This window comes from Corythoichthys intestinalis, chromosome 14 (genome assembly GCF_030265065.1).
Source record: "Corythoichthys intestinalis isolate RoL2023-P3 chromosome 14, ASM3026506v1, whole genome shotgun sequence".
NCBI classification, from domain to species: domain Eukaryota; kingdom Metazoa; phylum Chordata; class Actinopteri; order Syngnathiformes; family Syngnathidae; genus Corythoichthys; species Corythoichthys intestinalis.
Window position 1 is genome coordinate 17,346,720 of NC_080408.1, and position 25,108 is coordinate 17,371,827.

At 39.8% G+C, this 25,108-nt stretch overlaps 1 protein-coding gene across 8 annotated transcripts in view; it reads left to right on the top strand.

Annotated features, from left to right (window-relative positions):
* Positions 1 to 24,277, top strand: part of LOC130929769 (receptor-type tyrosine-protein phosphatase mu-like) — a 468,571-nt gene extending 444,294 nt beyond the window's left edge. For 7 of the 8 annotated variants that reach the window (XM_057857247.1, XM_057857248.1, XM_057857250.1 and 4 more), the window contains 7 exons: positions 1,396 to 1,545; positions 6,138 to 6,311; positions 6,712 to 6,843; positions 14,409 to 14,534; positions 18,946 to 19,109; positions 21,449 to 21,584; positions 23,651 to 24,276. In XM_057857247.1, coding sequence (XP_057713230.1) covers positions 1,396 to 1,545; positions 6,138 to 6,311; positions 6,712 to 6,843; positions 14,409 to 14,534; positions 18,946 to 19,109; positions 21,449 to 21,584; positions 23,651 to 23,704 — 936 coding nt within the window. In that variant the 3' untranslated portion in view covers positions 23,705 to 24,276. Of the gene's footprint in view, positions 1 to 1,395; positions 1,546 to 6,137; positions 6,312 to 6,711; positions 6,844 to 14,408; positions 14,535 to 18,945; positions 19,110 to 21,448; positions 21,585 to 23,650 lie in introns of all 8 variants that reach the window. The other variant, XM_057857249.1, reaches the window with a different exon arrangement.
* Positions 24,278 to 25,108: the final 831 nt, after the last annotated feature.

Genomic DNA, 25,108 nt, shown 5'->3' on the forward strand with positions numbered 1-25,108 from the left:
GGCTTTACTTGATTCGCTGGTGGCCTTCGCCCTGCGGCTATTGGCAATTACCAGTACGACATATTGACAAGCTCAGCTGACAACAGCGTTCAAGTCGGAGTGCCTTGCATAACAACATCAACAACATGCTCTATTACCTTAATTCTGTTGTTTCTTTTCTTCTCTGATTTTCTTCTTTCGTTTCTCTGCTCCAGAAGGATAAATTCTCTTCGACATATTCGTGCATCTATTTTCCAAGCAAGTTTGAGCACCAATCTTTGCAAAGCAGGTTCAACGTCACTCCCCAGGTTGCCAGATTGTAATGACAAGAAAATTGATGTTTGCATAGATAAACGGCAACGCGCGCCACATTATTCACAATGCTCTATTAACAACGTTTAAAAGGAGGTTACCAGATTGGGGGCCCCCTAGTGGTCAGGGGCCCTAAGCAGCTGCATAGTCTGCGTATAGGCTTGCAACGAGAAAAGGTACTATCTCCTTCAGAACGCAACCTAAGCGAGTGTATTCCTGGTTTTATTTATTTTAGTTCTGTTCTATGCACATTTTATTCATCTATAATATTTATTCTTTCCAAAAAAAAAATTATTATAATTGAGACCTGGCATACACATATGTGGATATCCAATTTTGGGTCACGTAGGCCACACTTGCACTGTATACTAAATGTGAATATTGTGGCCTACATGACACCAGGTCTTTTTTTTTTAATTTTAATTACGAAAATTAGTCACTTGTCCTATAATCGATTAAATGCATTCATGAGGTAACTTTGTGCGTTTACATTCAGTCACAGATTGGAATTGGGACTCTGCATTAAACTGAAAACCAAAAAACACTGATTTTCACCAATTAAACATAGCATTTCTTCCCTGTTGTAATTTACTAAAATTTCTGCTAAAAATGAAAAACATATATATATATATATATATATATATATATTTTTTTTTTTTTTTTTTTTTTTTTTTTTTAATGTCTTTCGTGTAGCTGTTTTTTTTAATCATTTTTTTTTCTTCAGGGGTATAGAGGTGCACCAACTTGGGGTGTGTGGCTTTGATCCAAGCAATAATCAGGGCGCTAGAAATGTAAACTGGCAACAGTAGGGGATGTCAGTGTGAATTTGGGTCAAAGGGGGTTTGAAAAAGGTCAAAGTATTGAAGCTACCATATTTCCTGCAGTGAAAACCAAGTGCAGCAAAATATGTCATATGACCTTTAAACACACAGCCAAAGACAAACATTAGTCAGCATAAACAGCCCGGGGAGGCGCACAGGGACAAACATGGCCGGTTCATGGAAAGGTCTGAAAAAGGGACATAATCCCACATGAATTCAGCGCTAGGTTTGCTGTCCTGTCAATTTCTTGACGGATTCGCAATGAGGATGCCCTGTCTCGCAGGAGCAGTACGTCTTCATCCACGACGCCATCTTGGAGGCGTGCCTGTGCGGCGACACCACCATCCCTGCCGGACAGTTCCGCTCCGTCTACTACGACATGAACCGACTCGACCCGCAGACCAACTCCAGCCCTATCAAAGAGGAGTTCCGGGTAGGCCACAATTTTCACACACAGAACTGCTCGAAAAATTCTATCTGCCAAATTCAATTTTCTTTTTACCGTATTTTTTGAGTGAGATATACTTTTGAATTTGTTAGTCATAAATGATTCAAATAAATCAAATACATTAGAAATCAAATTACTAAAACTAATCACATTTAAAATTTAACTTGTTTTTTTTTTTTTTTGACTTCAGTCATTTTAAATTTTAAATTACAAAACAATTTGTACTTTTAGACCTTTTTGACTGCTCTATATCAATACAATTTATTAATTGTGAAAACACATCACTCCTATGCTCCTTGCGCAAAAAACAATTTTTAATAATTTTCATTGTTTTAAAACGATAAAAAGAGTCAAATTTGAAGTAATCTTTATTCTTAAATTTCATATATATTCATTTGGGCTGTCAAAATTATCGCGTTAACGGGCGTTAATTTGAAACGCTCACTTGTTAATTGTGTTTTATGGAGTTTTGCTGCCCTCTGCTTGCGCTTGGGTGCGACTGATTTTATAGGCTTCAGCACCCATGAGCATTGTGTAAGTAATTATTGACATCAACAATGGCGGGCTACTAGTTTATTTTTTGATTGAAAATTTTACAAAATTTTTTAAAACGAAAACATTAAGAGTTTTAAAAGGGTTCTAAAAGGGTTTTAAAATTAAAGTTCTATAACTTGTACTAACATTTTTCTTTTAAGAACTACAAGTCTTTCTATCCATGGATCGCTTTAACAGAATGTTAATAATGTTAATGCCATCTTGTTGATTTATTGTAATAATAAACAAATACAGTCCATATGTACCGTATGTTGAATGTATATATCCATCTTATGTCTTATCTTTCCATTCCAACAATAATTTACAGAAAAATATGGCATATTTTATAGATGGTTTGAATTGCGATTAATTACGATCAATTTTTTAAGCTGTAATTAACTCGATAAAAAATTGTAATCGTTTGACAGCCCTAATATATGAATTAAAGCAACACTAGGTAACTTTTCAACCTTTTTAAAATATTTTCATAAAATTTGTGATATGTCAACTGGCAACTAGTTGAATGACACCTGTTTTATATTTTTTGAGAGGATCTGTATCACTTTCACTGGCACTAACTTTGAGGAGGGTGGCAGGAACCCTGCCACACAAAAAAACAACAAATTTACTGACTGCTTTACGGCATACGTCACTTCCCCCTTTCATGGCAGAGCAACAAAAGTTTTGTCGGAGGAGGAAAAAAAAAAAGATTAAAGAACACTTAAGAATAAACATTGGCCCAGCTTTCACACGCTGGCCTGACCCCCCCCCCCCCCCCCCCCCCCCAATCGTACTGTTAGCTCTGACAAGTTCGGGTAGGGAGAGGGTTAGCCACACAAAGCCAAACGGTTGCTAACTGTCATATGCTATTGTTAAGCCGGAACTGGATTCATTACCTTGCTACTATTCATACTTCAAACCAGTGTTATTTTTGGCAGCCATATTAATTTTCGTCTTAATCTTAGTCTTTTAGAAGATAATACTTATTAGTCTTAGTCATATATTCGTCATTTCAAAATGTGTTTGTAGTCTAGCTTTTGTCGACAAAAACTAAACTACAAACACATTTTGACTAATTTTGTCTAATTTTAGTGTCGACAAAAACTTGACTACAAACACATTTTGACTAATTTTGTCTAATTTTAGTGGACAGCTACCCAAAATTTTCGTCTGTAAAATTTGAGTTTCACTCCAAAAATGAATAAATAAAAAAAGGTTTCCAACTATTTCGAATGAACATTGACAGACGAGCACATATTGTAGCATCTACAAGCATCTATAAATCCACAAACTGTATGTTTAAAAAAATAATAATAATAAATAAAAGGCAGAGTTTAAAAGGACGCTCACCATTAGCATTAGCCTAATGCTAACACGAACGTGAATGCTATGAGTTAAATTTGGTGTGTGAGGATCACAGCACAGACCTTTATAGGCTAAAGCAACATTCCATATTCTGTCATGCCAAAATACTGTAAGTAAGAAGTAAATCCTATCGTGTGTGTCTCAAAACAAGCAATGGGGAGACATGAGAGGACACTAGTGTGTGAGATGGGGTGGGGGCGCAGCACATCACATGCGTGACACAACCAGACATTGCTACGATGTAGGCTATTTACACATAAAATCAGTCATTGTGACCATGTGACGGAAACTATGGTGCATTTTCATCTTCTTTTAGTATCGTCAGACGAAAACTGGCATTGGTGGTGTTATGTAGTAGTCTCCCCAGAAACGTTAATGCTCGTTATCATCTTATAATTGTCATGCAAAAAATTTTCATCGACGAAATATTTTTTTATAGTCATCGTTGACAAAAACAACACTGCTTCACACAACCGCTGGAAACAGAAATGTCATTTAATTCATCTGCGGGCGACTGGTAGATAAGGACTTTAAGATACTTTGCGCTTATGCGCTGGTCCTTATCTCTTAAAGACCTGCAACATGAAGCAATTATCAGAGAATCCCAAAATTTGAAAAATAAGGTCCTAATGAAACCTTTTTTTCAAATTTGTAAAAATAAATGTCAAAATGAATATGTGTAATAAGCACTCTAATATCTATAACCCTAGCTAAATCATGTTTTTTTTTTCCTCATGGAATCTGCAGATGCACGTGTTGCATCCATCTTTTTTTTTTTTTGTCAAAAAGAAATGTCAAAATTCTGAATTACTCTCAAAATCATGAAATTTTAGGTGTATCAAATGTGATGCATTTGGCAATAAAGGGTTATGGAAAATGCAGTCTTCCTTAGGGAAAAACACTACGGCTTTTGTCCACCGGTGTGGCTAAAATTGGCCAAAACTGAAAAGTTACCATGTGTTGCTATAAGTTTATTGTTTATTTGTTCAGAATTGGCGGCACGGTGGCTAGGACATCTGCCTCACAGTTCTGAGATCTAGGGTTCAATCCCGGGCTCCGGCCTTTCTGTGTGGAGTTTGCATGTTCTCCTGCGTGTGTTTCCTCCGGGAACTCCGGTTTCCTCCCACATCCCCAAAACATGCATGGTAGGCTAATTGAACACTCTAAATTGTCCGTAGGTATGAGTGTGCATGAATGGTTGTATGTCTCATTGTGCCCTGCGACTGGCTGGCAACCAGTTCAGGGTGTCCCCTGCCGTAGCTGGGATAGGCTCCAGCACCTCTGCGACCCTCGTGAGGAAAAGCGGCATGGAAAATGAATGAATGAATGAATGTTTATAATTGAAATATGCCAATATACCGAATATAAGAAGGCCCTGATTATGAGACGACCCCTCTTTTTCAAGACTCAAGTTTGAAAAAAGACTTTTTGAACACCAAATTAATTTTTATACAGAAAATAATAACAGTACATCTGAAATAAATGATTATCACAATATATTTGAGAGAAACAGCATGTTATTTTGCCTCATTCAAATCTCAATATGTGAACATTTAAATATGTAAACTAAAGTGCAATCACATTCGTAAATGAATGGCTTCTGGTTTTTGAAATGTAAATAAACCAATCTATTGTGATAAAACAACAAAATTGCAATAACTGCATTAACCATCAAAGTGAAGTCTAACTGTAACTGTAGCCTTGAAACAAATCTGAATAAGGAAAAACATTGCAATAAAATAATGCAAACTGGTTAAACTTGAGAGTAGCTGAGATCTGTCATGACAGAACATCGCTTATATGATATTTGGCGCCATCTAGCGTCTTGAATGGGTATAACGTCTAGACCGCCAATATAAGACGACCCCCACTTTTTCAGTCTTATTTCAATGCAAAAAACATCTTATATTCAGACCAATACGGTAGTTTTTTGTACTGTACTTTAATATATTTCAAACTCTCTACTCAAGTTCCTAATGGAGTATGTCAGTTTCCCAAAACACAACTCGCACACATCAAATTTTCATTCAATATTCATTTAAAGGTCAGATTACAATAATTGATTTTGGATTGCTTATTTAGTTGAACCTGAACTACTGCCATCTTTAATGATGAGATTTAGATTTTCCATTCTCGTATTTGTCTGGCTGACAAATCATTCAGCAACCCTTGCCATCTTTTCTTTCATTTGTGAAACCATAACCATTAGAGTTGGGCATCGTTTGAAATTGAACGATTCCGGTTCCGATTCTGATTCCACATTTCGATTCCGCTTCCGATTCTTTTAGGTGGCAAGGTGAAAAAAAATGCAGGGTAAAGAAAAATGCATAGTTTATATTAAAGGCTTAACTTTTCGATGATTTTTTAGATTAAATGAACTTCTCACAGGGCAAATTTTAATTTGTATATAAATATGTCTCTGAATTTGAGCATTTTTTTCCCACTTGCCGGTCAGAGCATCGAAACGAAGAATCGAAATTTGAAATTTCGAACGATTCCGAGGGCATCAGACTGATAGAACCGGTTTCCATCGATGCTCGATGCTCAATGCCCAACCCTAATAACCATGAAGACGTACAGAAAAGACATCTCGAGACCGAATAAATGTCCTCATCGCTCATCTACAGCACACTTTTGGCATGACGGGAGTTTGATGGGTTTTCTTTCCATCGGTGCAGACGCTAAATATGGTGACGCCAACACTGCGGGTGGAGGACTGCAGCATCGCTCTGCTGCCCAGGAACCACGAGAAGAACCGCTGCATGGACGTGCTGCCGCCTGACCGTTGCCTGCCCTTCCTCATCACCATCGACGGCGAGAGCTCCAACTACATCAATGCCGCACTCATGGATGTAAGAGATTTATTTTTTTCCATTGGATTAACATGTATCTTGGCTGCATCCAGGGTTGTTTTTACATAATTCGAATAAAAACTGCAAAGAATTTGTTTTTTCTAAGAATTCTAACGCCGTCAATGGCAGGGTGTTAAGTCGGGCCTTTGTCCTATTGTCTTTAAAGTTATTTATTGAAGTGCCTGTGACCCTTTTCCAAGTATTTTCTGTCCAATTTGTGTCACTTCGATCATATCAACCATCTGGCACGTCAGCTCTGACTGCCAGATGGTAGCCGTGACACCCTTTGAGGAAACATCCCGTCTCTTTAGATTGAACACTGCATTATGGAGTTCGTACATTGCGCGTCCAGCTTTTTCTGAAATGTTCTACATTTCTCTTTCTTTGTCCAATTTGGCAGAGCTACAAGCAGCCGTCGGCGTTCATCGTTACGCAGCATCCTCTTCCCAACACCGTCAAGGACTTCTGGAGGCTAGTGCTAGACTACCATTGCACCTCCATCGTCATGCTCAATGACGTAGACCCCGCACAGGTATGTTTCAGTAAACTAGATATATAATTCCCTTCAAATGCCAGATTTTTGCACACTCGTGCAACTATATTATCTAAATTTTTATTACTAGCAGTGTTGTTTTCATCAACAATGAAAAAACTGGTAGTCCCTAAGTTATGAACAAGTTCCGTTCCTACGCTGGCGACGAAATCCGGAATGCCTAAATGCATTCAAAACTTAAAGAAACTTGGTTGTGAAACTGGTCTCGACCAATCAGAAATGTCATCAAGTCCCAGCGGAGGCCTCGTTGTGTTGAGCGGCAAGGAACTGCGGGTAAAAAGCAGTGTGAGCGTGTTGTCAACGAGCTGAGTGAGCAGCTCCGGTGGCACTCCACATTTTTCAGCCCGGGGCTCTGTCATAACACCCGCCCATCAAAGCCAGCAACCCTCTCACTCTTACTCCTCCTCCCTTCTAAGCTGAGGAAGCGGGGGAGGCCTTTCATTCAATATTCTCGCAGAAACCCGCCGAGGCGGGAAGCAGTTGTGCAACTGTGGATGGCGGCGCTCCCTCTTCGACATCACCATCTCTATTTGTGCTCGTTACACAACGGCAGACAACACACGTACGCACACTTGTTCTTGTCAGTGTGTGCAATCTAACGGCGCTCAAGTGGGCTTGTTTTTTCTTGTTTGTTCACCGTCGTGTGACCGAGCGTCTCAGTTTGGCGTTCGCTTCTGAGTGATCCACAAGTGGGTTACACTCGCAAAAAATACACACATTTTCTCCTGGGAAGACCGAAAAGGAGGGGAAGATGTAACAGTCATTTTAAACATACCAGTATTGATGATGCTGTCAATTTATGGTACTTTTCCTCTTGAAATAATGAAGCCATAAAAAGTATGTCTAGAAAAAAAATATTTTGTCTTCAGTTTTTGAATTATAGTTTTGTTAAGATTTCCTTTCAAGGAAATATGCTTTTTTGTTTGTTTGTTTGGTTGGGTTTTTTTTTTGGGGGGGGGGGGGGGGGAACTAACTGATAGGAGGGAAAAAGAGGTTTGTTTCATGAAAAAAACGTTAATCAAGCCTACTCCAAAATGAATGTTTGTTTTTTTTTTCCTCAGAAGGATAACTGCCTTAACTAAGGTATAGTTTTTTTTTTGTTCTCACAAGTGCACTTTTATCAAAAAAGTGATCATTTTTATAAAACTGCCGTTGGAAATATTCATTTTTTCTTAAGTTTTGTGAAAAATTTCAATACATTTTTGTCAAAGAATGGTTACTTCTCTCAAAACTACGTTTTGTCTTGATGAAACAAGTTTCGCTATATTTCAAAAAGTTTTTTCCTCAAACGAGAACTTTTTCACAGAAAATCTATCAAAAACTTATTTTTTTCAAAACAATTTGTTCTCAAACCTGACTTTAAAATGATTAAAAAAGGGGACATAATTTCCTTAACTGTTAGTTCCTCAAAAGAAATAGATATTTTTCTAAAAAGTTTTTTCCCTGACAAATATGACAGCAGAACCTTAATGGCAAATTTCGCTTTAAAAAAACATTTTTAAAATTAGAGCTCTTTTAGTATCACTATATTAAATATGTACCGTATTGGCCCAAATATAAGACTGTGTTTTTTGCATTGAAATAGGACTGAAAAAGTGTCGTATTATATTCGCGATCTTGACGTTATACCCATTCACAACGCTAGATGGCACCAGATATCATTGAAGTGATGTTCTGTCATGACAGATCACGGCTACTCTCAAGCTAAACCAGTTTGCATTATTGCAATGTTTTTCTTCATTCAGATTTGTTTCAAGACTACAGTTAGACCTCACTTTTATGGTTAATGCAATTTTGTTGTTTTATCACAATAGATGGTTTATTTACATTTCAAAAACCAGAAGCCATTCATTTACGAATGTGATTGCCCTTTAGTTTACATATTTAAATGTTCAGATATTAAGATTTGAAGGAGGCAAAATAACATGCTTTTTCTCTCAAATATATTGTTATAGTCATTTGTTTCAGATGTACTGTAATTATTTTCTGTATAAAAATTAATTGGTGTCCAAAAAGTCTTTTTTCAAACTTGAGTCTTGAAAAAGAGGGGGTCGTCTTATAATCAGGACTGTCTTATATTCGGGCCAATATGGCATTAAGTATATATGTTTTATGAACAGGATTGTGATCGAGTCCGCAAATGCGGAAACAAAGTTGGACCTCAAAACACACAACAAACAACAGAGGGATGCGTTCAAGGGTTTATTAAATACAAAACAAAAAACACGCCATTGCAGAAAAGGGGAAATGACAAAACTGGGATCAGTACTGTAAATGCGAGGGTAAACCAAGGTGGTAGGCAGAAAGCCAATAAAACAACTAAAATACACTCTAATACTTGCACAAGGGAGAGGAATTCAAAAATAAAGCGGCAGACGACTAAAACCCAAGGCAGGGGTGAAATCACAAAATGCAAAGCAACTCCAAAGTTCAAGGTGTCGAATGGCGACCGGCAAGCTAATATCTTGGCTCCCTTCTCCTGGATCGTCTGTGTTTTAAAACAACTGTTGATGAGCTGGAATTAGCTGCAGGTGCGATGTCGGGAACGCCCCCACAGACGGCCCTGTAACAAAACAAAATCTGACCAGCAGCAGAATGTGACAGATTGTAATGTTTTATTAGATTAATGCTATCAGAATATGACCTTTCATAACACTTGGGGCTTCTAGAATGTTTCTGCATTCAATGATTCCATCACATACTGTATTGAATATTGCAATTTGTGGAGAAATTACTCTGGGTCTTTGCTGTGTGGAGATACAGATCTTAGCCCCGCCCAGGTAGGTTTGGGAACATTTCGGGGACAATATCAGGTCACTTCCTGTTTATTTGGGGACATCTGAGGGACACGCCCTGGTCATATCAGGTCATTTGGGGACATTTGGGGGACACCTCCTGGTGATATCAGGTCACTTGGGGGCGTATCCTAGTCATATTAGATCATTTGGGGACATTTGGGGAGGCGTGGCCTGGTCATATCAGGACATTTGGGGAGATTTGGGGGACGTCGCCTGGTCATATCAGGTCATTTGGGGATATTTGGGGGCGTGGCCTCATCAAATTAGGTCATTTGGGGCCATTCGCGGGACTCGTCCTATTGATATCTTGTCATTTCCTGTTGATTTGGGGACATTCTTTTTCTGCCATTTAAAATGAATGGGAAATTTGGACGTCCATGGCCATCAATGGCATCGACTTACATTTGCGTCAATGGAATCCAAGTACATTGGCATCAATAGAATCAACAAACATGGCCGTAAATGGCATTAAACAAATTAAATGCCATTGAAAATGAATGGGAAATTTGGACGTCCATGGCCGTCAATGGCATCGACATCTATATGTGTCAATGGAATCCAAGTACATTGGCATCAATAGAATTGATATACATGGCCGTCAATGGCATCTGACTAAATTGGCTTCAAGTTAATGTTAATGCCATTGGAAACAAATGGGAAAATTTTGACGTCCATGGCCGTCAATGGCATCGACTTACATATGCGTCAATGGAGTCCAAGTACATTGACATCAATAGAATCAACATACCTGGTCGTCAATGGCAAGGACATGCATAGCCCTCATTTGCAAGTGTGTACTTGTGCGCCAATGCAATGCAAATGACATTGGAAATGAATGGGAAATTTGGACGTCCATGGCCGTCAATGGCATCGACTTACATACACCGTCCAGGAATTTTTTTGATTTGGGCCTTGAGAGTTTAAAAACAGTTTAAATGGCTTGTCTGATGTACAAGGTATTACACGGACTCACATGACTTTATGGGGGCTCACAGCTGTCTCAGGACCAGGGCCTCCTCTAGAGGGGACTGTGAGGTACCACTTAGAAAAACAGCCTTTGGTCAAAATTCTTTCTCTGTAAAGGCCAGTCTACCACTCGCTAACAGGGAGTATCTTTCATTACAAATCGTCAAAACTCACCTCAAGCAGTGTTTGAAAGGAAACCAGTCGTGTAACCACTAAATTTTAACTTCTCAGTAATTTATTGTACTGTGTCGTGTTTTATTGTGATCTCATGTTCTCTCTTATGTATTGTATTTCTGTTCCGTTATCTGCCTATAGACTGAGGAAGTAAATTAGCATTTTTGCTATAATCTGACATATTTACTTCTTTTGGATGTATCTAATAGACAGAGGCATAGCAAGGGTCCCCGAGGGCCCCAGGCAACAAGCAACATGGGGCCTTTCTGAGTCACGTGACGCACATACATACTCGCGCAGTATAATGAACACAAAAGGTGGGGGGGTGCGAGTGCGCGCTGTGTGCACGTGCGGTCATCTTGGCCATAAGTGGCGAAAACTAAGCACTTTACGCTGACTCATATGGATGTACTTAAATTCGTTCATGGACGCACACATTTTAACAGGTGGCCGTCCTCTGCTCAAAATGCGCACCTTACGCCTGTTCTCGCTCCCAGAATACGCAGCGCTTGTGACGTAGGACAATAACAGGACTGGTTGCTATGGGAACGTATGCATACCCAAGGAACCTTGCTAAAAGGAGTATTAAAATTGCTAATAAAATCGTTTAGGATTTTTTTAGATGCATATATGTTATATTTTTCTGATAGAGTGTTCAGCGAGGAATACGATAGACCAATTCTTTAAGTAGTCACATAATTAATGAGGTGGCCTGTGAAAATCCATGTATAACAACTCGGCAAGGACTTTCCAGAGAGTACTTGGTGAGTAACTCTTTAAACAATTATGTGGTATTAATAGTTGATCGGACTTTCTTATACAGTACATGTATAATCTACGTGATATGGTAAATGTTAGTGATGGCCAAATGAAGCAATGAAGCTTTGCAGCCAATTGGTTTACACATGTAGCAAAGCTTCATGGTGCTTCATTGACCCTATGGTGCCATCAAGTGGTCTAGAAGCCTAAGAGGTCAACATTAGTAAGAATTCAATGGCTATTTGCTTAAGACAAAGATATGAATGTGCTTGTGTTAGTAATTTAGAATGTGAACAAAATACAACAAGTGCTAAGAGTAATTTGTTATTAATTTTTATTTAGAAATAATAGCTTTCCCACAGTGGCTGGCTTTAAACGGTTTCTTTTTTTGGGACAATATTTTACCAGCTTTAGAAAATATTCTTTCACAAGGCACAGATGAAGCTGGGGTGCAGAGAAATGTGAGTGCCAGTTTATATAAATTTGGGTAGGTATTCTTTTGTGCCTCCCAGTACACTAATGGATTGTTCATTCTGTTGATGATCTGTTCAGATAGGTACACACACTCACATTTAGGCTATATAAAGTAATTTTTCTCTCTTACCTTATTGAAAGCAATCAAATCAAATGTTCCCATACAGGGGAGGATCGCTTTTTTTGCGCAGGTTCCATCGCAAGCAAAGGACAAGGCTCGAAGAAAGATTGCACTGGTCGCACTGTTGCGCACACATGTAACAAGTACAGGAGCCCAAAATCCACAAAATGTGAGATAACAGGCGATCGCCATTGCGTTTTGCAACCAATTCATACCGTAGTCTGTCCTGTTTTTGCAATGCGCGCCAAATGTCGGATAACTTCCGAAGCGCTTACGAGATTCAACCGGCTGCCGGTGAGGCTTCCCACGTCATCAATTCCGGGTTTTGCCGAAATGACGCGCGCCTCGCTACAAGCTTCACGGAAACGCTCCTCCCATTACTCGACAAAAGCTTCGGAACCTCGGCCCATTTCGTCCCATCACTAGAAAATGCTGATTGGGATTGATAACAGAATCATTAGATAATCTGCCAAATGATTCCATGGTATTGAAATATTCCCTACACTTGTCACTGCGACACTGCAGTAAAGCTGCGTGTGCTAAATCTGTTGGTCCTCTGGGGGCCCCTGCCTGCTGGGGGCCCTAGGCAATTGCCTGGTTTGCCTAATGGGACGTGACGCCACTGCTCGTAGATATTCATTAATGTGCACTGTCCCTATCAAATAAATTAATTAATAAATCTTCAGTTAAAGTGCCTGTGACACGAAAAAGCATGTTTATTTCATAATACACGCGGTATTTTATGCCCCTGAATGATATGGGCTGCTTGGATGTGTGTGGAAGCGATCGCTGTTTTTATTCAGTTTTTTGAATCCCACGCCATGAAAATGAGTGACTTCCGGCTTCGGTCTTGCATTGAGGAGGAGGGCGCTGAAATGTGTACGGTAGAAGACGTCCTCTTGACGCTACAGTGTACTGTTGTGTATGAGGACGAAGGATTCAGCTGATTTTGCGGATTAATATGTTTATTTTTCGCATCACACCAGCCAAACGCCTGCAGAAAAATCATTCTGTATGAGGGAGAGGCGTATGCGCCTTTTTGGAGTTTCAAAAGGTTCCCATTCACCATGGATATTTACTGTGGGACCATTGGACTTACCAGGAAGTGAGTAAACATCTTGTTTTGTATTATGTCAAATACGAATACAGCGATTACAAAGTAAACACTACAAACTTCCTTTAAATGAAGGACTACTTACGTTTGATCATTGATAGGCATGTAAAAAGCTCTCCTAATGCTCATTAGCAGCAGCACGTTAGCTGCACAACAACTCCAGCCACCCCCCTCCGGGGAACGAACTGTAAATTGCTCTCCGCCGGGCGGTTTGCCGATCCTCGAAGACAATCGACAACCGGGTCGTCATGTCAAATAATCCAGGGTAGTTATGTGTGATTTTCCACTTCGAAGACTTTGAAACATCACTCGGTTCGGGTTAGCATGTCGGCTAGCTGTCACGCCTTCTGGTTTGTTTACATTCTCCGAAGCCGGGGAAGGGAAATGACATATGTCCGATTTAGGTGTCATAAAATATCGTTCGGGAGGTGCGACAGTAAAGGTGAAGTCGACAGTTTTGACCATTATGGAGTAATTTTGCCATGTCGTCCTGAATGAATGCATTTTTATTATTTCATATTCCATTCAGCACAAGACTGTTATTTGTCATGACCATGCCATTTATTTAGCAAGTGGGGAAAATACTTGGATAAAAAGAATATCCTGTAAAAAATATTGAAGTAAAGAGACAGAAACAATGACATTTTGCCGCTCACTTCGTCGCGTTTTCCTCGTTGTGAATAGTTCCCCCTCGACGGGCTGACTGGTCCTTCTCAAGCCATTTATATAGCTATTGGGGAAAATACTTGGATAAAAAGAATATCCTGTAAAAATATTGGAGTAGAGAGACTGAAACAATGACATTTTGCGGCTCTCTTCGTCGCGTTTTCCTCGTTCTGAATAATTCCCCCTCAATGGGCTGAATAGTAAAACCGATGAGCCCAGTCTACCGCTGATGTCATCCACCTGTTGGGGACGCTAAAGCCCTATAATGGTAGGCGTGGCTAACCGGCAGATTAAAAGACTAATTTCTCGTCATCTGTACTTTGCTAAATTGTTGTATATAGTCGAATCGTCTCAAAATATGATTCTAATTCACATAATAATGCCATTTAAGACTTTTTTTCTCGTGTCATATGCTCTTTAAGTGGCTGTTTTGTCACCAAATGTACTAACACTGGTTTGTTGTTGTTTGTAGTTGTGCCCGCAGTATTGGCCTGAAAACGGCGTACACCGTCACGGTCCCATCCAGGTGGAGTTTGTCTCCGCGGACCTGGAAGAGGACATCATCAGCAGAATATTCCGCATCTACAATGCAGCACGGGTGAGTGTACCAAAGTTCGTTTTCGCACCTTTTTTGCTCACTTTCTTTCTAACTTGTTTTTTTTCTTCTCGTGCCAATTTTTTTTTCCTGTGCACCTCGCACATCCCACTCAGTCACCACCATTTGTCTGTTCAAGCTGTGCAGAGGCCGAGGCCTTCTGTTCAATAACGAGGATGCCGCGATAGTTGCTCGCTCTTTTTTTTGTTTGTTTTTTGCTTCACTACATTTAATGTTGTGACGAACTAAACTCCCCCTTGAAATGACCGATTCTCAATTGGGGAAAATGACAAAATAATTAGAATAACATTGTGTAACTACTTTTTCGATGTAGATGGCGAACTCTGCTGGAAGTGGATTGTACAGCCGACTTGTACCCAGTATGATGAATTTGATGACTCCGAATGTTTTAAGCACACGTGCCGTGTCCAGCCCCATCTAATTGTGCGTGATTGCTGACAGCAAATATCGATCTACGTGTCCGGGTGCGATTTACAGTGTCTGGACCTTTTACTGATTGCTTAACCGCGCGTCTCCCACGGTAACCGCGCTCATCCATCAACGCACGCAAATGCCGCAACAGGGGAGACTGCTGACCTCGCCTTACTCATTAGCTACCATGGACGGCAATAGATGTCTATTCCGTTCAACCTTGTCTTTCCTTCTTTAACTCACTGATGACCATAGACATGTGCCAATTACCGGTTTCAAGGTATACCGTGGTTTGAAAACGTCAAGGTTTCAAAACGGCAAACATTTTCCGTAATACCGTCCCTAAGGTGTTAGCTATTTTTTATGTCCCAAAAATGCATGGAGAAATCCCTCGCTTGCAGTTGCAATGCTCAACTCTCCCCCACCGGTTGTTGCTCAGTGTCAGTGAGTCAGCTGTGCCACACGATTGCTGGAGGAGGTGAAACTCCTGAATAGAGATGTCCCGATCGATCGTCATCCCGATCAATCGGGTCCGATCACGTCATTTTCAAAGTATCGGAATCGGCAAAAAAATATCGGACATGCCTTTTTTTAAATATATATATATATTTTTTTTAATTAAATTGTTCTCTAATTGTATTTAACGTTACAGACATAATATGTTACACTCATCCAGAGTCTTTAGTTTAGGCTTAAGATAGGGTTATCAAATTTATCCCGATAACGGTGGTAATTAATTTTTTCAAAAATGTATCACGTTAAAATATTTAACGTAATTAATGCATGCGCTGCACAACCCACTCACGCATTGTCGCGCTCAATCTGTAATGGCGCCGTTTTACCTATATAGAGAGCTAAAAGGCAGCGTAAAATGAGTAGAGTGAATTTTGGCAGCCTTTGGAGCCTTTTTTTAATTGGTTAAAGCCTTACAATCCCTCTCCCTACGATTAGAAATATCGTGGGAAGCAATGTGGGGAAGCAAGGTAGTAATTGATCTTTTTCTTAACACCCTAGGTTATTTCCCAACACAGAATAGATATATCAATTGGTAGCACTGTGCACAGTCATGGTTGCACTTCCCATCATGCATTTGGGCATGGCTACCGTATCATTTACTGAAAGCTCAACAAATACACTAGATGGCAATATTTAGTCACAATTTACAAAGTCACATTTATCCTTTAAGAATAAAAGTCTTTCTATCCGTGGATCACTCTCACAGACAGAATGTTAATAATGTAAATGCCATCTTGAGGATTTATTGTCATAATAAACAAATACAGTACTTATGTACTGTATGTTGAATGTATATATTTGTCCGAGTTTTATTCATTTTTTTCTTAATGCATTGCCAAAATGTATATGATCGGGAAAAATTATCGGGAATGATTGGAATTGAATCGGGAGCAAAAAAAAGCCATCAGATCGGGAAATATCGGGATGGGCAGATACTCAAACTAAAATGATCGGGATCAGATCGGGAGCAAAAAAACATGATCGGAACAACCCTACTCCAGAACTCTTTCCCCCATCGAAGAAAACGAAATTGCTGGTATGGGAATGCTTTGGCTACAGAAAAATTACAGACAGCTTAGAGGGGGGCCAACCGACATGTAAAACATGTTTACAGACGGTGGCTGCCGAGAAAGCAATACCTCCAATATGATTTCACATATATACAAAATTAAAGGTCATTAAACACAGTGATGAACTTTTCCCACCAGCTACGAGGGTTAACTCCAGCGTGTTTTACTCATTTGCTCCCAAAAACGTATAAATACGTTCTATTTTTAATTGTTTCAGTGTCCCAAAAACGTATTTATACGTCTTTTACGGTTTTTTTTGGCAAGAGGCATCTCTAGGTTCTGTTGCACCTAAACTGCATTGCACAATGCTCAAAACTCATTTTAAAGCAATAAAACTGGCCACTGGAGGGCAGTAGCGCATTTTATAAGAACTCATCTCGGGCCAAGAAAGGAAGTGAAGAAACAAAGGCAGGAAACGGAAGTTGGAGGGATCTTGTGAAGACACGTGAGAATTTGAGAAAAATGAGGAGAACGATCGGGAATAAAAGGCAAATGACACTGGAGGAGTGTTTTGAAAAGAAAACGAAACCATTGTCAAAGAAGGATTAAAAAAAATCTATGTTGATGAGACAGACAGTGAAGGCCACAACGGCGTCAGGTTCCACATACGTTCTGCTGAGCTCACGTTGCGTTACTCCTGAGCCCGAGGTTGAAACCAACGATGAAGATGATGAAAAAAGTGAGACCGATCTATATCCGGACTCATCAGATTACTGGGAGCCACCTCATTCAACCGGGAGCAGCCGCAAGCCTTCCCCGTTGCTATGTGCGCAAATAGTTCAACAGTTCAATAGTTAAGTTATGTGTAAATTAGGGTTGTCAAACGATTAAATTTTTTAATAGTTAATCACAGCTTGAAAATTAATTAATCGTAATTAATCGCAATTCAAACCATCTATAAAATATGGCATATTTTTCTGTAAATTATTGTTGGAATGGAAAGATAAGACACAAGACGGATATATATACATACAACATACTGTACATAAGTTCTGTATTTGTTTATTATAACAATAAATCAACAAGATGGCATTAACATTAACATTGTGTTAAAGCGATCCATGGATAGAAAGGCTTGTCGTTCTTAAAAGATAAATGTTAGTACAAGTTATAGAAATTTTATATTAAAACCCCTCTTAATGTTTTCGTTTTAATAAAATTTGTAAAATTTGCAATAAAAAAATAAACAGCCATTGTTGATGTCAATAATTACACAATGCCCATAAAATCAGTCGCACTCAAGCGGCAACAGAGGGCGACAAAACAAGTGGCCATGACTTGTGCTGTCATTTTAATCTGTTTGAGCGGGGCATGTGCGTTAATTGCGTCAAACATTTTAACGTGATTAATTTTTCAAAATTAATGACCGCCCGTTAACACGATAATTTTGACAGCCCTAGTGTAAATAAATTGCTGCTTTGCTATCAAAAGCTCTTCTGTCTTCTTGTTTATGTTATTTTGTAGAAGGAAAACATTATTGAGATTTTTGGGATGTCACAAAAGCGAAAAATAGCTGTGTTAAAGTCAAAGTTATGTTTGAAATGTATGCTTTTACAAAAAGCTCAATTTCTCTGTTTTTTCATCAGAAATTGGAAAATTGCTCAAACTAAGCTATTTTCTAATGCTGTTTCCTAAAGAATGGAAAAATATATGATCTATTTTTTTTTTCTGCTGAAAAAAATAGTCTCATCTTTCTTTTGGTGGGTTCCATGTTTATATAGCAATAGAACAGAATTTTCTGTGGGCCTTGCAAAATCAGTCAAAATCCAGTAAAACGGCCGCGAGCGAAGGGGGTTGCGCCGGTGAAAATGGCTGGGAGTGAATGAGTTAATGTGTCTAGCGGTGGCAACACGTGTTTTTTTCTTTCTGGCAACTGTCTGTATTGAGAAAGAGTGTGTGTGTATCATGTAAACATAACACAAGTCATACACACGTGCTTTTTATGGAAAATAATTCAATTATTTTTGTTCTGATGGTAATAATGTTGACCTTCCACTGTGGGTTTAGGCTCACCTTAAGGACTGCATTTATTTTAATTGTATTTAGAATATTTTGTTATTTTTTAAATTTAACATTATAGTTATGTTCCAATTTGCTAATGTTTTGAAAAATAAAAATCGTGTTAAATGGAAAAAAGTTTTGTTTTTTTTAACCCAGATATCTCAAAGTAAAACATTTTAGAGCTATAATTGCAATACCGTGATCCAGCGTAACCGCGATATATTTGTGTTTAATTATCATACCGTGAGAATATCATACCGCCGTCAAAGCTCTGAAACGTGTTTAAAGCGCACACACGAGCAAATTTCTGTCGGTGTTGGTAGTTAGGAATTATTTCAGACAGTAATTATTGAACGAAAGATGATTATTAATCCACTGTCCATTTTTTTGGTCAGCCTCAGGATGGCTACCGCATGGTGCAGCAGTTCCAGTTCCTGGGATGGCCTATGTATCGAGATACGCCCATGTCCAAACGTTCCTTCCTCAAGCTCATCCGCCAAGTCGACAAGTGGCAGGATGAGTACGATGGTGGAGAGGGACGGACGGTGGTCCACTGTCTGTAAGTTCAAAAAATACGCTCTGCTTAAAAAGGGGAAACGGCGCTATCTCGTGGAATAATACTGTTACTGCAATACTAGCAATGGTTGAAACAAAGTACTGTATAAGATAAAGGTTGGTCATGAGGAATATAATGATTATGAACTATGAAACTGTAAAGCCATCCTTGTAGAAAAAATCTAATAAAATAATCCAATAGATACTTGCTGTGTAATATACTGAATATATACTGTGTAAGATAATTATTAGTTAATAAAAACAATTTAAATTGATGGGAAAACAGTAACAAAATGATGATGATACATTCTCCTACATTCCTAAACCTAACTTGTAAGAATATTTCTATAATATAATCATCAAACTGAATGAAGATTAGAAATAAAACAACTAATACTTTGATAATTTAATGAAAACAATAGGAATAAATTGATAGTCTAACCCTGTATAAGGCTCTCGTTTAACTCATTGGCTGCCATTGACGGCGCAACACATCCAATCTGTTCTGATTGGGAGAGGTTGGCAGGTAACGATTGAGGCACTGAAACCTGAGCAATCACAGCCAAGCCTCCCAGTATAAATGCATTGGATGTCCATCCCCGTCCACGGCAGGCAATGAGTTAAATATTATGACATTTAAGAAATGAATATTTACCTCTACAGTGTTATCGGGGGCCATAACCAGAGTGTATTGCTGGTTTTATTTATTATAATCTTATTTTCTTTTCATTAAAATATGGTTCATTAGTGCGTCTTAATTTGATATATATGATATTAAAAATACAACAACGAAAATACTACTATAATACTATACCTACAATAATTGAGACCTGGTAATTGTAACCAATTGTAACCTGTATTTTTATAATAGCCTTATTGTACTCTTGCCTCTGTTCTATGTGGTCCACGTTATGGCAAGGCTTTAAATCTCGTACTCTGTACAATTACAATAAAGGCTTTTGAGTCTATTTTATTCTCATCACATTTTGGGTCATGTAAGCCATACTTGTATATCAAAATACTAATGTAGTTGTCTATGTGACCCAAAATGTGATATCCACATACAGTGGGGAGAACAAGTATTTGATACACTGCCAATGGGCATTGGCAGTGTATCAAATACTTGTTCTCCCCACTGTATGTCAGGGATCAGCAACCTGCAGCTCCACAGCCACATGCAGCTCTTTGAACCATCTGATGCGGCTTAATTTTATATTAAATAAGTGAATATTTGATATCTTTAATCTTATTATCTGCCCTTTAGTAGGTAGATCAAGTCAGACTCACTGTTTTGTGTTTGTTAACAGCAGTTCACAGGCGAAAAGACTAGTAGGTACGCTTTCTAAATGGCAACCATGACTTTACATAGTTGGTGAATTCATGACGTGTGAGAGTGTTCTGTGATTAAAAGTGTGTAAAACATCGAGCACTTAGGCTCGGTTCAGACCCCAGGTCTTAATGCACAAATCGAGTGAGGCATTAAGTTTACAGTCTGAACAGGACAAGTCTCATAGAAGTGGACCGTTTCAAATCTGATCTGGGTTACTTTTGTATGTAGTCTAAATCCGATCTGAGCCACATTGTTCGAGAATGTGGCGGCGGTCTGAACAGTCAAGTCTCCTAAATCGGAATTCATGCAGAAATTACCTCAGCAAAGCGCGAGAGTGGCAGGCAGGACGGCACCGATCGCTGTGCATTAGCGTTAGCGCCTAGCTTGAACTCGGCTTTTACACAGGAGGCGGGCTTGACCACAGGCATTAAAAAAATAAAATGAAGAAAAGGATAAGCCTGATTTCTTTCTGTCCGTCAAATAAGCAATGTTTCCGTACATGGCCGAGTCGGGGCAAACTGACACACACACATAAGGCTCGTGTGTACGTCACGCGCGCACAGTGCGTACTTGTGATCTATCAATTCATATAAACTTTGACTATAGACTAAACGGGGATAATTAATGTGTATTATTTGTGTCATCTTTTTGAAAATCAAAATATCTCCCTGGAATGACGTACAGCCAGCATGTGTAGTCATTTGTTTCGATGCTTCTGCGCATGCGGGTCAGTTTGCTCAGGATGTGTCGGACTGCGAATTAGAGCGCATGCGTACTTGAACGGGCTCAATGGACAAAGGCTGTCTGAACGGGCACGCCAAAAAACATGACAAAAAATTGCAATTGTGCATTAAGACCTGCAGTAAGAACCTAGCTTTAGTCTGCTTACTAAAAGGAGGCAAAACAATGTGATTTTTTAATTGCCAAAAATACGTAGTCGCTTGGCCTATAATGGGATAATTAGATAAAAGTCCAACATGGTTTCAAATGTGTACTGGCCACATCCATTTTAGGAACGGCGGTGGTCGCAGCGGGACCTTCTGCGCCATTAGCATCGTGTGCGAGATGCTGCAGCACCAGCACGCCGTTGATGTCTTTCACGCCGTCAAGACGCTGAGAAACAACAAGCCTAACATGGTAGACCTGCTGGTGAGTCTCACACTTGCCCCTTACTGCAACTGCTGCAAAGTAGAAAGAAATGAGTCTGAATTACGTTACGTGCCAGTGACGACGACAGACTTCAAATCCATTTAAACTGGTAGGGCTGTCATTCGCTGCCAGCCTCTCCCAGTTCAAATGGATAGGACAATCAATCAAAACAATGGGTTAAAGTGCCTGTGACAGCATAAAAAAAAAGTCTTAAGTATGTGAATTAGAATCATATTTTGAGACGATTCGAGTATATACAACAATTTGGCAAAACGCGGATGACGAGAAATTAGTCTTTTAATCTGTCGTTTAGACCCGCCTGTCATGATAGCGCTCTAGCGTCCCCAGCTGGATGATGACGTCGGCAGGGTCACGATTTTATATGATTCAGCCCATTGAGGGGGAAGATTCAGAATAAGGGAAATACGACAGAGAGCAGAAAAATGTCATGATTGTTTCAATCTCTTTATTCCACTATTTTTACAGGATATTCTTTTTATCAATGTATTTTTTCCCCAATTGCTAAATAAATGGTATTGTCATGACAAATAACAGTCTTGTGCCAAATTCAACATGGAATATTAAAAATGTATTTATTCGGTATGACAGGGCAGAATTACTACATAATGGTCAAACCTGTCCACTTCTTGCACCTCCCAAACTATATTTTATGCTACCGGAGTTAGTCCAGCTTTTGTCATTTCCCTGCCCCGGCTTCAGAGAGTGTAAACAAATCAGGAGGCTTGACAGCTAGCCGACATGCTAACCCGAACCGAGTGATGTTACAACGTCTTATTCTCGGCTTTCGAAGCAAAAAATCACACAAAACTACCCAGGATGATATCACGCGGTGGCGGGGTTGTCGATTGTTTTCGCCGATCGGCAACCAGTCAAAATTGGCAGCTTCATTTCCCAAACCGTATTTTATGCCACGGGAGTTAGTCCAGCTTCTGTCATTTACCTGCCCCGGCTTCTGAGACAGTGGAAAGAGGTAAAGAAAACAGGAGGTATGACAGCTAGCCGACATGCTAACCCGAACCGAGCAATCTTATTCTTGCCTTTCGAAAACGAAAAATCACACAAAACTACCCCGACTCATCTCACACATGGCGGCGGGGTTGATTCTCTTCACCGATCGGCCAGCCCCAGGTGGCGAGCAAGTTACGGCTCATTGTTATGCTGCGGCCACGGCAGGCTGGCAGTGCTTATCGCCGGGAATGAATGCCAAAAATAACCCATTCTTGGTGAACAAACCGGCCTACGTCGGAGCAGGGGGCTGCTCGTGGCCAAGCCAAGGAAAGCGCATTCTTGGCGGGCACGCGAATAGGATCGAGCGGGATCGATCGGTGGACAAACCGGCCAGCGGCGGGCTGCTTGTGGCTAAGCAGAGGAAAGCGCATTCTCGGCGGGCACGCGAATACGAGAGGGTGGAAGTGACCGTGGTGTGTGACAAGCCGCCGGTCGTCAGCCGAGTGGCCTTCTCGGTGGACAAGGAGAATTGTCACCCACAAAATGCAAGCCACCTCCTTATTAAACGTGTGGCATGATCCCAGTAATTGACATAATATAAAACACATAGCTTACATAATATAAAACACATAGCTTACTCACCTCACAATAGTCCCACAGACTTGTTTTGGCCATTATCCACAGTGAACGGGAACTTTTTGAAACCCAAAAAGGCTCTCACGCCTCTCCCTGGTGCAGCAACAAAAGCCTGCAGCACATTGGGCTGGCGTGATGCGAAAAATAAACGAAATGATCCGCAAAATCAGCTGAATCCGCAGTGGTCCTGCATATTGGCTGTATACTGAAAATCCCGTTTACGTCACATTCGCATTCTTCATCAATCAAGGAAGTCACTCATTTTCGCGTGATTCAAAACTTTGAAAAATATCGATCGCTCCCACACATATCCAAGCAGTCCATTTCATTCAGGAGCATAAAATACCACGTGAAATATGAAATAAACATGCTTTTTGCTGTCATAGGCACTTTAAGTGTTTGTTTGCAATTTTCAACCATTTTCCCATTGAATTTTTTTAATTTCTTAATTGGGTTTACAGGAGCAGTACAAGTTCTGCTACGAAGTGGCTCTGGAATACTTGAATTCTGGCTAAATCGCAGAAAAGACAGAGACTCACAAAGACTCTGACGACGTGTCCGACGTGCCAAGTGTTTTGTTGGCCGGCCAGCCAACACACACACACACACATTGTTCTGCCCTTCCCCTCGCCGACCTGTGCTTGTTGCCTTGGACCTGACGGGACAATGAGCTCCAAACAGAATGGGAACGCTTTGTTCCACGTGTACATAATGAAATGGCCTCCTTTTCTCATTTGGTTGCTTTTTTTCTTTATTTTTTTGTAAACTACGCTAGTAATGAATTCATTAAAATGGCAAGAAAAAGAAAAAAAAGTGGCTGGATGTTGGTGTGAAGTCACGACTCGTGTCCGTCCGCTTCTTTACTTTGTACGGAGGACCCAAAGCTAACTCTGTGTGCATATTGTACAGATTTTGGTGGATTATTTATTATTTCTTGACTTTGTTTGTGACTGGCAGTAAGTGAGTGACAATCATTCTGTTTATATCGCTTTGGGTTTACGGACCGTATCGTGTGCGCTTTCCTTTGGTCCTCCTGTATGACAGCCTGTAAAGAGAAAAGCAATTCTATAAATGTATTACAATATCAATGGTGTCACGTGTCTCTTTGTGTACGCTCGTCTCTGTCAGAAATATGACACGATGGGGGCATCTAGTGGATATTTCAGGGATTGCACACAAAAATGTAACTCATTCCCTTCCATACATTAGTAGTGTTAACTCATTGGCTACTGTTGAAAGGCCATATAGCCATACCTGTCAGCCCGAGGCCGTTGGCAACCTTACAAATAGTGACGTATGCCCTTACAAATTGGTGCCGAATCTTACGATGTTGTATATAGCGTGCAATATGAAACAAAAACTCAATTTTTAAAATAGTATGAATTTTTGGGTAATCAGTGTTGGGCACTTTACTTTAAAAAAGTAATTATAGTTACTCACTACTTCTTCCAAAAAGTAACTGAGTAACTAAATTACTCTATAGTAAAAGTAACTAGTTACCAGGGAAAGTAACTATGTCCGTTACTTTAAAAAGTTGTATGTCAAAGAATTTGAAATTTTCTGAGCAGTATTCGAGTCAGTTGAATAGAGAAGAACAGACAGGAAGTTGTGTTATAGAACCTTGTAATTTTTGCACCTCACCAGCAACAGATTTATCCTACACTTGAAGTGCAACAAAAATAAACAGATTTGAATTGCTTACCACAGATGTCGACAAAAGCTTTGCCCCGGGACATAAATGCACGTTCTTTCCTTTAATTTCAACCAACTTGAAAGTGTTTATATCTCCGCCTCGTAAAGGACAAATTTTCCTCTGAATGCTCTGCCATCATATCCCTCTGCATCTGTTTTGCGTGTGTGTGTTTGCCGCACGCGCTGTTCGGGTTTGTGCGTGAAAACACCGGCTCTGATTGGCTTAC